The sequence below is a fragment of the Natrix helvetica genome (assembly GCF_964273705.1).
Source record: "Natrix helvetica genome assembly, chromosome: 14".
In the NCBI taxonomy this organism is placed as follows: Eukaryota; Metazoa; Chordata; class Lepidosauria; order Squamata; family Natricidae; genus Natrix; species Natrix helvetica.
The window spans coordinates 1126484-1140182 of NC_138564.1; the positions used below are offsets into that span (position 1 = coordinate 1126484).

Here is a 13699-nt window from a genome sequence, read left to right on the forward strand (position 1 = left end):
GCATGGAAAGTAAGTAGTAATCTCCGTTTGCTAATTTGTTTGCATGTCATGTTATATACAGCTGGCTAGTTATAGTCAGCAGTACATTTTTAAAATATAACAAATGCACTAGCAGGTAATCCATTCATGATCCTAGGTAATTGAATATGAACTAAACATGTCATATAGGCCATGACATGTGAACAAGCCCCACTTGAGTTGAGCTGGATTTATTTCATTGACACCCAGCCATGCAGATTTCCTAGGAATAACGGCATGATTGGCCATTGACTTTTCTCTTTTTTTTTTAAACCTGTCAATCTAGTCAAACTGAGATTACAGGGTGGTCTCCCATGCCTGCTTAGGTTCTGAGCCCAGAGAAGATCAACTGGGCACCACTAGCTGCTAATGAGCATTAGCACTGTGCAGTGTCTATGTAGACAATCTCAGTCCTCCAGGTCATGGTTATCCCAAAGGTGCTTTTTCAAGAGGCATAACTGGACTTTCTGGTTTTTCTTTGAAGATGTTTCGCTTCTCATCCAAGGAGCTTCTTCAGCTCTGACTGGATGGTGGGGAAAGGAAGGATTTATACTCCTTGCAGACTGCTGGACATTTGCATTCTTTTCGTCGTTAAGGTCACCTGGAGATTTATCTGTGTCATCAGGATCAAACACGGAAGAGGTAGAAACCAAAGCCTTAGAATCCTTCACAGGAATTCCACCCACTCACTGGTATAGGTATGTGGAGGATACGTGGGTCAAGATCAAAACACAGGAATTGGAAGCGTTCACCAAACCTATCTACTCTGTGGACAGATACCTCCAATTCACACGGGAAGATGTTAAGGGAAATAGCTTGGCCTTCCTGGACTGTGCACAGATTAAGGAAGAGAGAAGCCTTAACATTGAAGTTTACAGAAAACCCACCCACACAGATCAATATTTACATTTTGAATCCCACCACCCACTGGAAGACAAAATGGGAGTCAGCAGAGCTGAAGGCCTCCCTACTAGCAAAGATGGGAAAGAAAAAGAAGGAAGCCCTCGGGACGTGTGGCTATCCCAAGTGGGCCTTCATCAAATCTCAAAAAAGACCCTACAGGAGCTCCTCCATGACACATAACGAAAAAAACAATAAACAAAGCAACGTTGTCATTCTGTAGGTTGCAGGCATATCGGAAAAGCTCAGGAGGATCTTCAGCCAACATAACATACATGCACACTTCAAACCCAAGAATACACTAAGGCAGAAGCTCGTCCACCCCAAGGATAAAACACTCAGACAGAAACTGAGCAACGTGGTATATTCAGTACAATGCAGTGAGCCATATGCAGATTTGTACATTGGAGTAACAAAATAGCTACTCCATAAGTGCATGGCACAACATAGGAGAACAAACCCATCAGGACTAGATTCAGCAGTCCACAAACGCCACTCTTTTGAAGACAGCAAAGTCCACATTTTGGACAGAGAGGACCGCTGGTTTGAAAGAGTGGTCAAAGAGGCATTTATGTCCAAACTGAACAGGCTACACTCCACAGAGGGGGAGGGATAGGACATCATCTATCTCCAGTCTACAACACAGTCCTTTCAACAGTTTCCAGAAGGCTCCACACCCATTTGCACCACTCAGGTGACTCTGATGATAGATAAACCTTCAGGTGACCTTAACAACTCACTAAAAGAATGCAAATGTCCAGCTTTCTCCAAAGAGTATAAATCCTTCCATATCCCAACATCCAGTCAGAAAGGTGAAGAAGCTTCTTGGACGAGAAGTGAAAAGTCTTCAAAGAAACACCAGAAAGTCCAGTTGCCCCTTGAAGAAACACCTCTGGGACAGCACCGTGCAGCCAGTGGCCTTAAGAAAAAGACCTCTGCATCTGTACCTGCAGTGGACTTTAATTTACTCTCCGCAGGGTTCATGGTGGTGTTCCCAGCAGCAGAAGGGGCTGTTGAGGTAGAAACACTCTTCTTGCCCCCCTTGACCCCGTTGCTGACGTTCATCCCTCCGGCCATTCCAGTTAAAAGATCGTCGTTGCTCTTTGTCTGCAGGACAGGGGAAAAGCCACACATTAAGAGGGTCTGGTCGGGAGCTCAAACTTTTTTTTAACTACAGGCACCTATGCCAAGAGTCAAATTTCTGAGAAATGGGTGATAAATAAAAATAAATGTAAAAGATTTGGAATTAAAATATAATTAGTTACAATAATGATAATAATAATAAACCAGCATTCCTGCATATAAAACATAGGTGAATCCTCTTCCATGAAGGGAAAGAATGGTACATTCTTCAATGCATCACAGGTTCAACTGAGCAGAATTTTCTTCCTATACAGGCAGTCCTCCACTTACGACCATTCATTTAGTGACTGTTACAACAGCATTGAAACAGTGACGTATGACCAGTTTTCACACAATTGTTGCAGCATCTCCATGGTCACATGATCACGATTGTCTTTTTATCTGCATGAAAATCTTTTGTCTGGTTTCTTGTCATGATCAGATGAGAACATTTCCATTTATCTATCGCAGAAAGGCAGAGTGACGAAGGATGACTAAAAATAAATAAATATCGCAGCAACACAATGGAACAAACTTCTCATCCTTTTCATGGAGGGTCCACTCTCATCCTTAACAGACCTACCCAGATTAAGCATTCCTTCTCACCATCTGCATTTCTACCACATCTGTTTTTTTTCCTTTTAAAGTTAAGTAGGTTAATTACAGACATGCTGGCAGGTAAGAACAATCTATTAAGGAACTAAAGAGGTCAAGTTGTAAAAAGAGCTTCATGATTCAGCCTGCAAAAATCCACCCCAAAAATGGTGAACAACCTGGGTCACCCTCTTGGCTTCCAAATGCAGCCGGGAAGAAGCTTCTCCCACTTTCAGAGGGCGATGTCACTATAGGGCGGGGTCAGTACTTCAAGAAAGCACACAGCAGAAATGCAAATTCTTTTTTAAAAAGTAACTACAACTCCAGGGATGTCAGAGACAACTAGTATATGGGAGACCTGTAAAGCTTATGAGAGGAATCTGAGCTGGGCTTGCTGCAAATCAGAAAAAAGGCCATAATAGAGGTAAATCACAATTAAAAGAGATTCCTAAAAGCAGTCTAGATGAACAAGCATTGAAAGAATTAAATAAAGTTAAACAACAATTAATTTATTGGAAATGACAAAATTTCAAAAGAAGATAAAACATGTCAAATAATCAAAACAAAACAAACTCTGGCATATCAAGAGAAGAGAGGAAGAGGGTGGGGGAGAGGGAGGGGAACGTACTACGAGATACAATACTGGAATTTTTTTTTAAAAAAATACATTTTTAAAAAAAGTAATTACACACCAGGCATAACATCGAAGAAACTAATTTGAAGACATATACAGGTAGTCCTTGACTTGCGACAGCAATTGAGACCGGAATTTCAATCACTAAGCAATGCAGTCATAAAGCACAACTAGAGTGCTTAGTGACGGCAAACCCACCATTAACGACATGGTTTCACTAGGCAACTTCCTGCTTGCTTCCCACAACCAACTCAGTAGTTCTCAAGCAGGTGGGGAGGGAGGCTGTTGCCAGGTGGGGGAGGGGGAGGAGGGGGCGGGGGAATGGCTGGCAGGGTGGGAGGGGGGGGGAGGATTACCCCAGGGTCTTGTCATCTTCCCTGCTGGCTTCCCCATTGACTTTCTGTGGAAGTCAGCAGTGAAAGTCGCACATGCCGATCACATGATCATGGGCTGTTGCAACCGGTCATAAGTGCGAGCCCAGATTGTGATCATGCGACTGCAGGGATGCTGGGACAGCTGGAACTCCGAAGACACATTCTACCCCCCATTTCTTTAGTGCCTCTGGAACTTCGAATGGTTGCTGAAAAGATGGTCATAATTCAAGGACTACCTGTGCTGAAAACTCAGAAAACTTGCATTGATTTTATTGCTGAGCTGCTCTAAACACAGAAGGGAAGAAATATTAAGCTTCTTCCTTAGATAAAGATAATGATTTCCCTCTGCAGTGCCCACAAACTGCCATGCATCAAAAAATGAAGAGTTCCACAACTAGTTAAAACAGGTTCCACCAGTGTACAGTAAAAGGAGTTTTTGTTGAGAAAAACATTGAATGGGTGAAAACGTTATTTTCTACCCAGTAAACCAGCTTATTCAAATCACTTTTGCTTCTAGTTCTTTTACTTCCCAAGTCAGGATAACCTCCTTAAAACTTGTCAGTTTGACAGACATTTAACAAATAACTATGACGGGTATGTGAATTATAATGCTGTGCTTTTAATTAACTCACATCATTCTACTTTATTATTATTAGTTAGCTGCTGGGACTGATCCAGTGGCATGCAAATAAACCGTAAGCCTTCAAGCCCTAGTTATTATTGGCTACACAGACTTATAATTACTACGCATGAATCTTTAATGATCATTCAACAGAGAGAGGCCTGAATTCCTGAGTGCAGGAGCCCCATTCAACCAAGTAAATAAGGTACACCAAATCATGGGTGGGATGACATCTGTGCCTATCATACAAATGTGAAGCAGTGGCCAGAGCAGCTCGGTCCCTCCTGGGCAAGGAGAGGCCCCAGGGGTAACTGCTGGGCTGTGCTGAGAACTATTCTAGCCATCAGCTGGATAAGTCGCTCAGATTTGTTCAGAGTTGGAATCTGACCATACCGGTCTTTTGCAATTGCCTGAGGCACAGCTTGGCCCAGTTATCGGGAAGAGTTCAACCTACTGGCCCTGATGTTCCTGATGTCGGACTGAAACCCGAACAGGGCTCTTGGGGCTGTGAGTTCATCGCCCGGTATTTCAGTTCCCTGTTCCTCCTGGTTGATCAAGATCTTCTGGGAGGCGAGGGACCCTCTGCTGGAGGGTATGGTCCCATCTGCCTGAAGCCCCATAATGGGCCCAATAGATCTGACCTTTTTGTACAGTCTTCAACCTTCCATTCGTAGAGAAGGTTGTCGGTTTATCGCTCCAAAAGTCCCTGAAAGCAATAGATTATATGGACTCTTTTCAGTCTGGAATCAGCCCAGTGACAATACTGAAAGGGCACTGATCACACTGGATAATCTTGGGCAGATTCAGGATAGAAAGTGTGTGTCCATCCTGGTCCTGTGGGGTGCTCTGGGGCTCTACTTCCTTACCACATTCACTTTGAAATGGTAAACGGTTCCTCCTTGAACAGGGGGTTGGACTGGAAGACCTCCAAGGTACCTTCCAATTCTGCTATTACCATTCCTATGTCAATCCTGAAGCTGACCTGACTGAGACCATATTGAGACTTCAGCACTGACATACTGGAGAAGAGGGACCGGGGGGGGGGGGGCAAATAGAGATAGTTGGGCTGTTGTAGTCAAAACAAAAATACTTTCTCTTGGGAACCAAGGACATTCCTGCAGGTGCTCAGAAGGAGGGACTGGGGTCGCCTAGCAACGGGACAGTATTCTGATTGGACCATGTGACTGATTGTTTTGAAAAAGTGACTTCTACTTTTCATTAGGTGAACATCGCAGGAATAATCAGTCGGTTTTTACCAGCCTAGGCCAATGACATACCTAATAAAAACATTCTTTGAGGAACTCACCTGCCTCAGAGAATTTTGTTTGCTATGGGTACGCTACTTGGAACCCTGACATCCTATTTGATACACAGTTGTATCCTTCTTGGCTGACCAAACAACATTGCCAAGGCCCAGGCTGTGAGGGGCGGGATATGAAATTAGCTTTGGCTGAACTCTGGCAAGTGGCAGCGGTGGGTTTAAAGCCCCCCGGGTGAGATATCTCATCTCTGGCTCTGCCTGTGGGTACACTTCCCCAGTCAGAATCAGTGGGCAACCTGAAGGTCCTCTTGGTTCCTGCTCATGGGCGAGTGGCAGCCATGGCTGGGGGTGCCTTTGCACAACTTGACTTGTGCACCAGTTTCTGGCTCATAAGGCTCATGCCACAGTCACCTCCCAATTGGATTACTGCAATGACCTCTACATGGGGCTGTCCTTGAAGATCATTTGGAAGCTGCTACTGGTCCAGAATGCAACAGCGCAGGTAGTTTTTGATACCTCTGGCTACATCCATCTAACATCTCTACTCTGCAAGCTGCACTGGCTCTCAGAAAGCTTCCAGGTGCAATTCAAGGCAGTTGTAACCTATAAAATCCTGTGTGGCCTAAGTTTCCTGGGAAACAGACAAACCCAACCCTAACCACTTTTATTAGAATATTTGTAGCCACAAGTCTGAATATATTTCCCCTCCTGCCTTGTATTGTCATATGAATTGGGAATGGAAGGCTGCTTTCATAAATCTCTACCTTGGTAGGAACTAAAGTTTATGTTTATCTGTTTATTGCCTTGGTAACAGAACTTTGCTCTTTCCCAAAACTACTCTCTCCTTTCTAGAGTAGGGCTGCCTTTCTCCCATGGTTTCTGCTTGTGGCACTGAGTGGGGCGTGGTTTGGGTCCCCTCCATTTAAAATACGTCATCCTGGTAGATACAGAAATCATGTTTTTTCTGTGGCAGCACTTGCCTTATGGAGCAGCATCCCCTACAGATACAGGTAGCCCTGACTCAGCTAGCCTTTCGCAAGACACTGAGACACTGGCTTGTTTCCCAGGCATTTGGGTCAGGAGTTTAGAGCTCCCTTGTTTTTTATGGTTGCATTGCACTATTTACCTTGGGCATCATAGGCTGTTATTCCTAACTGCTATGTTTTTAATCCCCTTCATGGATTACTGCCTTGTCGTGGTGAAGGGGCTTGCGTAGCTCAATGAAGCTATGAGCTATGCTGTGCAGGGCCACCCAAGACGGACAGGTCATAGCAGAGGGCTCTGACAAAACGTGATCCACTGGAGAAGGGAATGACAACCCACTCCAGTATCTTTGCCATGAAAACCCCATGGACAGCGTTGTCCATGGGGTCGCGATGGGTCAGGCACAACTTCGCAGCTAACAATGTTTTTAATTTTTTTATGACCCTCAAATCAGGAACGCGGTGGGGTGCATGATTGCTGTAGGGGGATGCTGCAAATGGGGCCTAGGGAATGTGGTGTGGGTCACAAGTGGGTGGGGGCTGCAGGCACTACTTGCTATGGGCTGGGTCTCCTCATTGTGAAAAGCAGCAGGAAAAGTTGCAAATCGTGATGACTGCAACCACAGCAGGTACAAGCTGGTTGCTAAGTACCCAACTGGCCCTACCCCGCCTGGGGAGTGCTCCCACAGCCAGAACCTAAAGCACCAACTGTAAAAACCACTCACTGAATGCCATCATAACTTTGGACAGTTGTTGAATGAGTGGGTTGTAACTTCAGGACTAGCTGCTGTACCTAAGTGTGGGACTCAAATTTAAGTGCATCATGGGAACAGGGTGAAAATGTAAGAATATTAATTGGATGAATCCAACTCAAATTCACCGAAGAGGGCAGAATTATTTCTATCTGCAAGACTTCATAAACAGTGCAGGTCCTGTCTGCATTTCTCTACAGTTAGAAAACTTATCTGTAGAGAACGTATAACCCCACGTACAGGAAGCAACAATAAAAAAACTGTCAATATACAATATACAGGCGTATTTGCAGCATTTTCTCTGCTGCTCATGCCAGGGCCCTCTGTTGATATCAAAAGAGTTGTGCCTTACCTTCAGGAAAGAGGCTGCTGTTCCTGCTTTTGGAAGTTTCGTTGCTGCAGACGTTGTGGAACTGGTCTCTGTTTTAATTTTCTCTACTGCTTGCATTTTAGTTATTCCAGGCACTTTGGGCACCGAACTAATATTCCGGCTTGCTTTCTTCATTCTTGGCTGCCTGCTTGATATACATTTACTAACAATCTGCAGAGAGAAAACAGATTTTCAAAAATTGAGGGCGTGATTATTTATATAGTAACTATTCAACACCTATAAATAGTCCCACTTTTTGCACAGACTACAAATCCTACAGTAATACCTCCGGTCTCCCTGGAACCTGCTCAGCTCAGTCCAAACCCAGATTTACCTAGATTCTAAGTAACTTTGGAATTCTTACTCATTTTCTAGCATCACTGAGGTTCTTCCTTTTGTTCCCCTCTTCTTCTTTTTACATTGGAGAATACATTTGTGTTTGTTGATAGAAAACTTTCAATCTTTTCTTCTTCAGTAGCATCTCCAGTAACTTAATAGTCCTGAATTGAAAAGACCTCTGCCTGCCTATAAATGAGCTCCAAACACGAAGACTGTTAGAAGAACAAGGATAAGATGTTCACCTTTATTTTCTACTCAAATTAAAATACTATTGTGGCTCAGTGGCGGTTGGAGATTGAAACACATAAGGGAATATTGCTCCCGCTGCCTTGAGTCCGGAAGCAGTTCCATAGCAGTATAAGCCTGTTGCTTCTTCTTTCTGCTTTTCCCAAATTCAGCAGAGCTTTTGCCCTGCACTTTGTTACTTTGATTCTAAACAATTATTGGCCAATAAATCTGAAATCTTTATCCTCTCTGATTCTCATCTCTCCAAAAATATTTATGTAATTGGAGCAATAGCACTATTGAGGCTTTTAATTGAAAATATAAATGAGATAATTTAGTAATCAGAAAATTAGTACGAGTTACATTGGCTTAAAGCTTCCTTCCTTTCTGAAATCTGTAGGTTTTTTTAAATCTATAGAGAGTTTATGGACTAGGATAAGGCACCAAAGCTTTCTCATTTCCCCTTATCTGCAATTTCATATGTACACTCAAGGAAAAATGAGAACCAACTTTTTTCATGTAGAAATGAAATATAAATAGAACAAAGATAATTAGGTTTTCAAACAAGCTTGTTGGGGCAAAAGCTGCATCAGTATAATTGAAACAATTAAAATACCCTACATACTTTTCTGTCCACCGTATTAATCCCACAAGAGTTTTGCTGTAATAAATTATTTAGTCTTGTAATTTGTGACACTAGGTGACAGAATGTTAACTTTAAAGCTGGTCTGACCGTTGCTAATTTGGCTGCAGTGACTCAAACTGTAGTCATCCTCTTGCCAGTTTATTACAAATTCTTCCACTAAAAGCTGGGCAGTTTCAGTTTATACGGAAGGCAGCTTTTCTGTTACTGAATGTGCACAAAGTTGGAGCTCTCTAACTTCTATTCCACAGAATCCACCCTGGAAGTCTTGGCTGTTTTTTCAACCTACTTGAAGAGGTTTCCTTGCTGGGTTAGAAGCGCAGGGGTTTGTTGGAATGTTTCTCCCATGACTAGCCAGATTTCTCAGTAGGGTTTCTTGGAGAAATATTAAGGTGCTGAGTCTGTTCTTGTTCAGGCTCATTTGGTTTGGGGGGGGGGGGAACCATGTTTTTGGGTCGATGTTTTTGACCCACGGCCTGCTGTATCTATAGAGCCACCTTTGCAATAAAGAGGGTAAAGAAGGCCCTGACTTTTTAAATTACCTCCAAACTTCGATCTTCAATCATGTTTTGGTCAGGACTAAGCTCTAGGATGCCCAGTTTTACAATGTGGAAAGAACGGAACCCAAACATGGTAGGAAAAGAAGGGATATATTCTTCATGGGCTCTAACATCCTTAGAGATTAATTTGCCCAGGATCTACTGTGTTCCTTTCTAATAAATGGTCACAACCAGAACCTTGGCTGATTGTGCTCTTCTCTGCACTTACAAGTATATAAAAATTGCTTGGAAGTAGCTTTGAGGCCAAGAAAAAAATGCTTCTGTAAACTTACTATGCTTACACTTAAATATTCATTTAAATACACAAACTTACTCAGAGCCCCACCTTATTATGCTCTTTTGAGATAAGATGTTGGTATCACACAAAGCTCAATCTGCTTCTTGTTAAGCATTTCTTTCCTGTGGTGGCAAATCTGGAAATAGCAGCTCTATGAGATTAATTCTAGTAATATTAGCCCTTTGTAAACCAATGGTACTCTGGAGACCATCAAACTGCAACTCAGTTTTGGTTACCTTCACATCAAAATTTTAATCATGTGACTTATGTCCACCCTCATCCTGTACACCATTTACTGGATGGCACATAGTACACCCCCAACTATGCTGATGGAGGGGAAGAAGGGATCATGCTGGTGACCACCCACTTGTGGGGGGAGGGACGTACTCAGAGCTTGACACTCTTAACAGGAGAAGTCCTGTTTAACCTTTAGATGAAGCCACTGGTCGAAGCCATCCATCCATCTTACTTACTTACTTACTTACTTTATTCGCACTTATAGACCGCCCCCTCTCCCAAAAGGGACTTGGTATCATCAGTATCAGATTGTGGCAGTTTTATATCTAACCCATAGGCATATGGAGCAAAAGATGCTTGCTACTGCTGGTACAACTGCACTTTGAATCAACTGGTGGGTCTTCAAGGGCAGCCCCATGTAGAGTGAAGTTGTCAAGATGTCAATCCAGTGTCTGGAAATTGTTCAGGTTTGATGGAATGGAACAGATTTTGGGTCAATCCTGAATGGCTTGACAAGACCGAACCGCTGTGGCTGTTTGGCCCCCTGGGTCAGTAAGGTTTCACTGTTAGTCTTGGATGAGGACAGTTTGCGATCAATGGGGGTTCATCCAGTGTTTCCTTCCTTGACTGGAAGGCCCTTCAGACGGTCACTCATGCCCTGATCATTTTGTAATTGAACTACTATAATGCATTCTACCCCAGGCTGCCCTTGAAGACCAAACAGTTGATTCAAAATGCAGTAGCACAAGCAGTAGCAGGCATTTTTGGCTAGGTGAGCCATGGGCACATGGTGTCACTGATGCTATACAAGTTGTATTGGTTGGCAGTGGGTTTCTGGGTGATGCTGTCACCTACAAAGCTCTTTGTGCTATATAAGGCTCTTCAATGCATAGAACGTAGTTATACAAGGGACCACGTATCTACAATTGTTTGTTGATGTGCTCCAGGTCCCCTCTTTGGTAAACTATCCAGAATTTTCTGGAATAGCTGGGCTATAAAACATTTAAATAATTGATAATAAATAATATTCAAGTGTCTCCCCCTTCCATTCCTTCTCAAATAATTCCAACCAATTGCCATGCTCATGCCTACTGTTCTAATGATAAATGTACCCACAAACTCTGCATGGCTTACTGGAATTTTAATTACAGGATATCAGAATGCTTGGAACAACATGGAAGGAGCACACTAAATTTTGTCCAAAGCTTGGAACAAAGCTCTGGAATGCAAGGTGCTTCGTTCCAAGCTCAGAACAGTATTAACTTTTCCACTACAAGTTTATTTTAAATCTAAGAATACATTCAAAACCAGTTACTCTTACTCCTTAACAGTAAACTGTGCACAATGTCAATCATTATATACTCCAAAAAGTACCACTCACACACAGGGGACTTGCAAGAAAGAAAAACAATATTTTATTTTACAAAAAAGGGATGGGGGAGAAGTGGGCTATCATCGACAGCATACACCGTTACTACAGAAAGTAGGGTGGGAGAAAGAGGCTGCTATATGCTGCAACATTTTGTTGTGGTCCAGCTTGCAATAAGACACATTTAGCTGGACAGCATGCCAGCTATTTGGTATACACCCAGTTCTTGCTAAGAATTATGTTAATTTCTCAATCACATTTGAATCAAAGGTTTGAGCAACAGCTTTAGCAAATCTTTAAGACCAGTAAACAAACAACTTGAAGTCATTGGCTTCCACCGGAAGATTTCACAGGGATTTCAGATTTCATTCTGATCTTTACTTAAGAGACAGATCCGCCACAGGTTTCATCTGTTCTAACCCAATTAGTCCTGCTGCTTTAATCTCATTACAGTACCCAAATCTCATATACTGGACTCCAGATGCCCAGCAGAATTCAGACTCTCTGTTTGAATTATGGGTACAAAGATCTCAAGTGACTTAAACTATGTCAAGTCCCAATTCTCTTCCTCAAATGATTGATGAGCTTGTCACGAACAGCCTCCCCATCACATTCCAGGAATCTGGGACTTTTACTGATTAATTGCCCACGAGAAGGTCCACTGAAAGAGGAGCAGGCCAAGAAGGGCGTAAAGGGCTTGCCCCCACCACCCCCTCAAGGCAAAGCTTAGAATAACGTCGTTGTCCCTTTGAATGTACACCAATTACAACCAAATCTCCCCGCAGGCAGCTTTCCGAGGGCCGCCGCTGCCCCAGAGCAAAGACCAGGCGGGGTGGACAACCCTTCCGAGGGCTCCGTCCATCAGCTGGGACTGAGGGGCAACCGGCGTCTCCCGCTCAGAGCTCCGCCGGGCGGCCCAACCGGGGCCACTTTGAAGACGGGCGGACGGCAAGCGAGGCGGGCTGGGGGTCCTGGGAGCTGCGCAGGCCTCGGAGACCCAGGTGGGGAAGCCCCCGCGGCCCTCCCCCGCCCTCCGCGCCCCACAGACACGCCTCCCCCGCGCAGCCCGCCTAGCAACGCCGCTCTCCGGGCAAACGCCCGACGCCGCCAGGGCCGCCTCAGAGCCGCGTCCGCCCGCCCGGCCCGCCTCCGCCGCGGACTGGCCGGGCCCACCTGCCCCGCGCGGCGAGCTCTCCGGGCCCCAAAGGCCGAGCGTGCCAGAGGGCGGCCGGCGCGGCGGGCAGGCGGCCCGGTCGCGGGTCGGACCTCCGGGGGTTGGGCCACCGCCCCGGCCTTACCTGAAGCGCCGCTGCCTCCTTCGGCGGAGGGAGACCGGGCGGGCGGGGGCGACGCTCCTCCTCCGGTCCCTCAGCGCGCTGGGCGCCACTGCGCAGGCGCCGATGCGGACGCGACAGCGCGCCCCGCCTCAAGCCTGGCGAGGGGAGAGCGCACGCGCATAGGCAGGGGCGGGGCCAGTCAGCTGCTGCTGCTCTTCGCCGGCTGTGCAGTGCTACTCCCTCCCTCTTTCTTTTCCTCCCTCTTTCTTTTCCTTCTTCCCTCCCTCCCTCCCTTTTATTCTCATTTCCTTCCTTCCTTTTTCTCTCCCCCTCTTTCCCTTCGTTCTTCCTTCCTCCCTTTCCATCATTACCACTTCATTCCTTTTCCGCCCTCCCCGTCCGCTCCTCGCCAGTGCACGCTAGGCCTTCGCTCCTGGCGCCCTCCCGAGCGGGTTCGGCTCCTGGGAGCCTCCAGCCAGGCAGGGTGGGCTGGTTGGTGGCGAAGGGCTGAGCCGGGAGCCCCTTCTGGCTCCGGCGGCCCTTGCGGTTCATCTCCCCATTTGGTCCCTTCGGGCTTCCAGTGAAAACGCCTGGTGTTCCTTTTGAGCCACCTCTGGAGACGGGCCCAAGGGAAGCCCAGGCAGCGACGCCCCTCTGGAAGCCCCCGGGGCTTTGAGGGCCAGGAGATGAAAGCAGGAAGTGCCACTTTAGAGTGACAACCCAATTCAATTGGGGGAGGGGAGGTGAAGCTGTGCCCCCCCCCCACACACACACACTCCCCACAGGCCCAGTTCAGATACGTATGGTTTTGCTATCTTATTAGCAAGCTGTGATAGGGAGGCCATGCAAGCTCTCCAAGGGGTTCGTGGGGAACTTCCAGAGCGGCTGTTGTGCTTCCAGGTGCCTTGGGGAGAATGGGAACATGCACACCTATCCGCACCTGTCTTTTCCTACAGGAGCTGCCCAAGCCAAGGAAAACACACCTTTGAGGCCAGGGGGGCCTTCAGGGCAAGTAGCAGCAAGCACGGCTGGGGCCTCACCTCAGACCCATTTTGCTAGAATTGGGTGTCTTTCATGCAGGACATCCTTGGCAGCCGCTTTGTGGCCTCAGCTGGCAGCAGAGTCTCGGGTAGGGATCCTAA

General features: G+C 45.8%; 1 protein-coding gene across 3 annotated transcripts in view; it reads right to left on the reverse strand.

Moving 5' to 3' along the window:
* Positions 1-12731, reverse strand: part of SPECC1L (sperm antigen with calponin homology and coiled-coil domains 1 like) — a 61310-nt gene extending 48579 nt beyond the window's left edge. For 2 of the 3 annotated variants that reach the window (XM_081966678.1, XM_081966677.1), the window contains exons 1-3: positions 12579-12731; positions 7613-7801; positions 1866-2025 (exon numbers count right to left, since the gene is read on the reverse strand). In XM_081966678.1, the coding sequence (XP_081822804.1) occupies positions 1866-2025; positions 7613-7765 (313 nt within the window). In that variant the 5' untranslated portion in view covers positions 7766-7801; positions 12579-12731. Of the gene's footprint in view, positions 1-1865; positions 2026-7612; positions 7802-9722; positions 9811-12578 lie in introns of all 3 variants that reach the window. The other variant, XM_081966676.1, reaches the window with a different exon arrangement.
* Between the last annotated feature and the right edge of the window lie 968 nt (positions 12732-13699).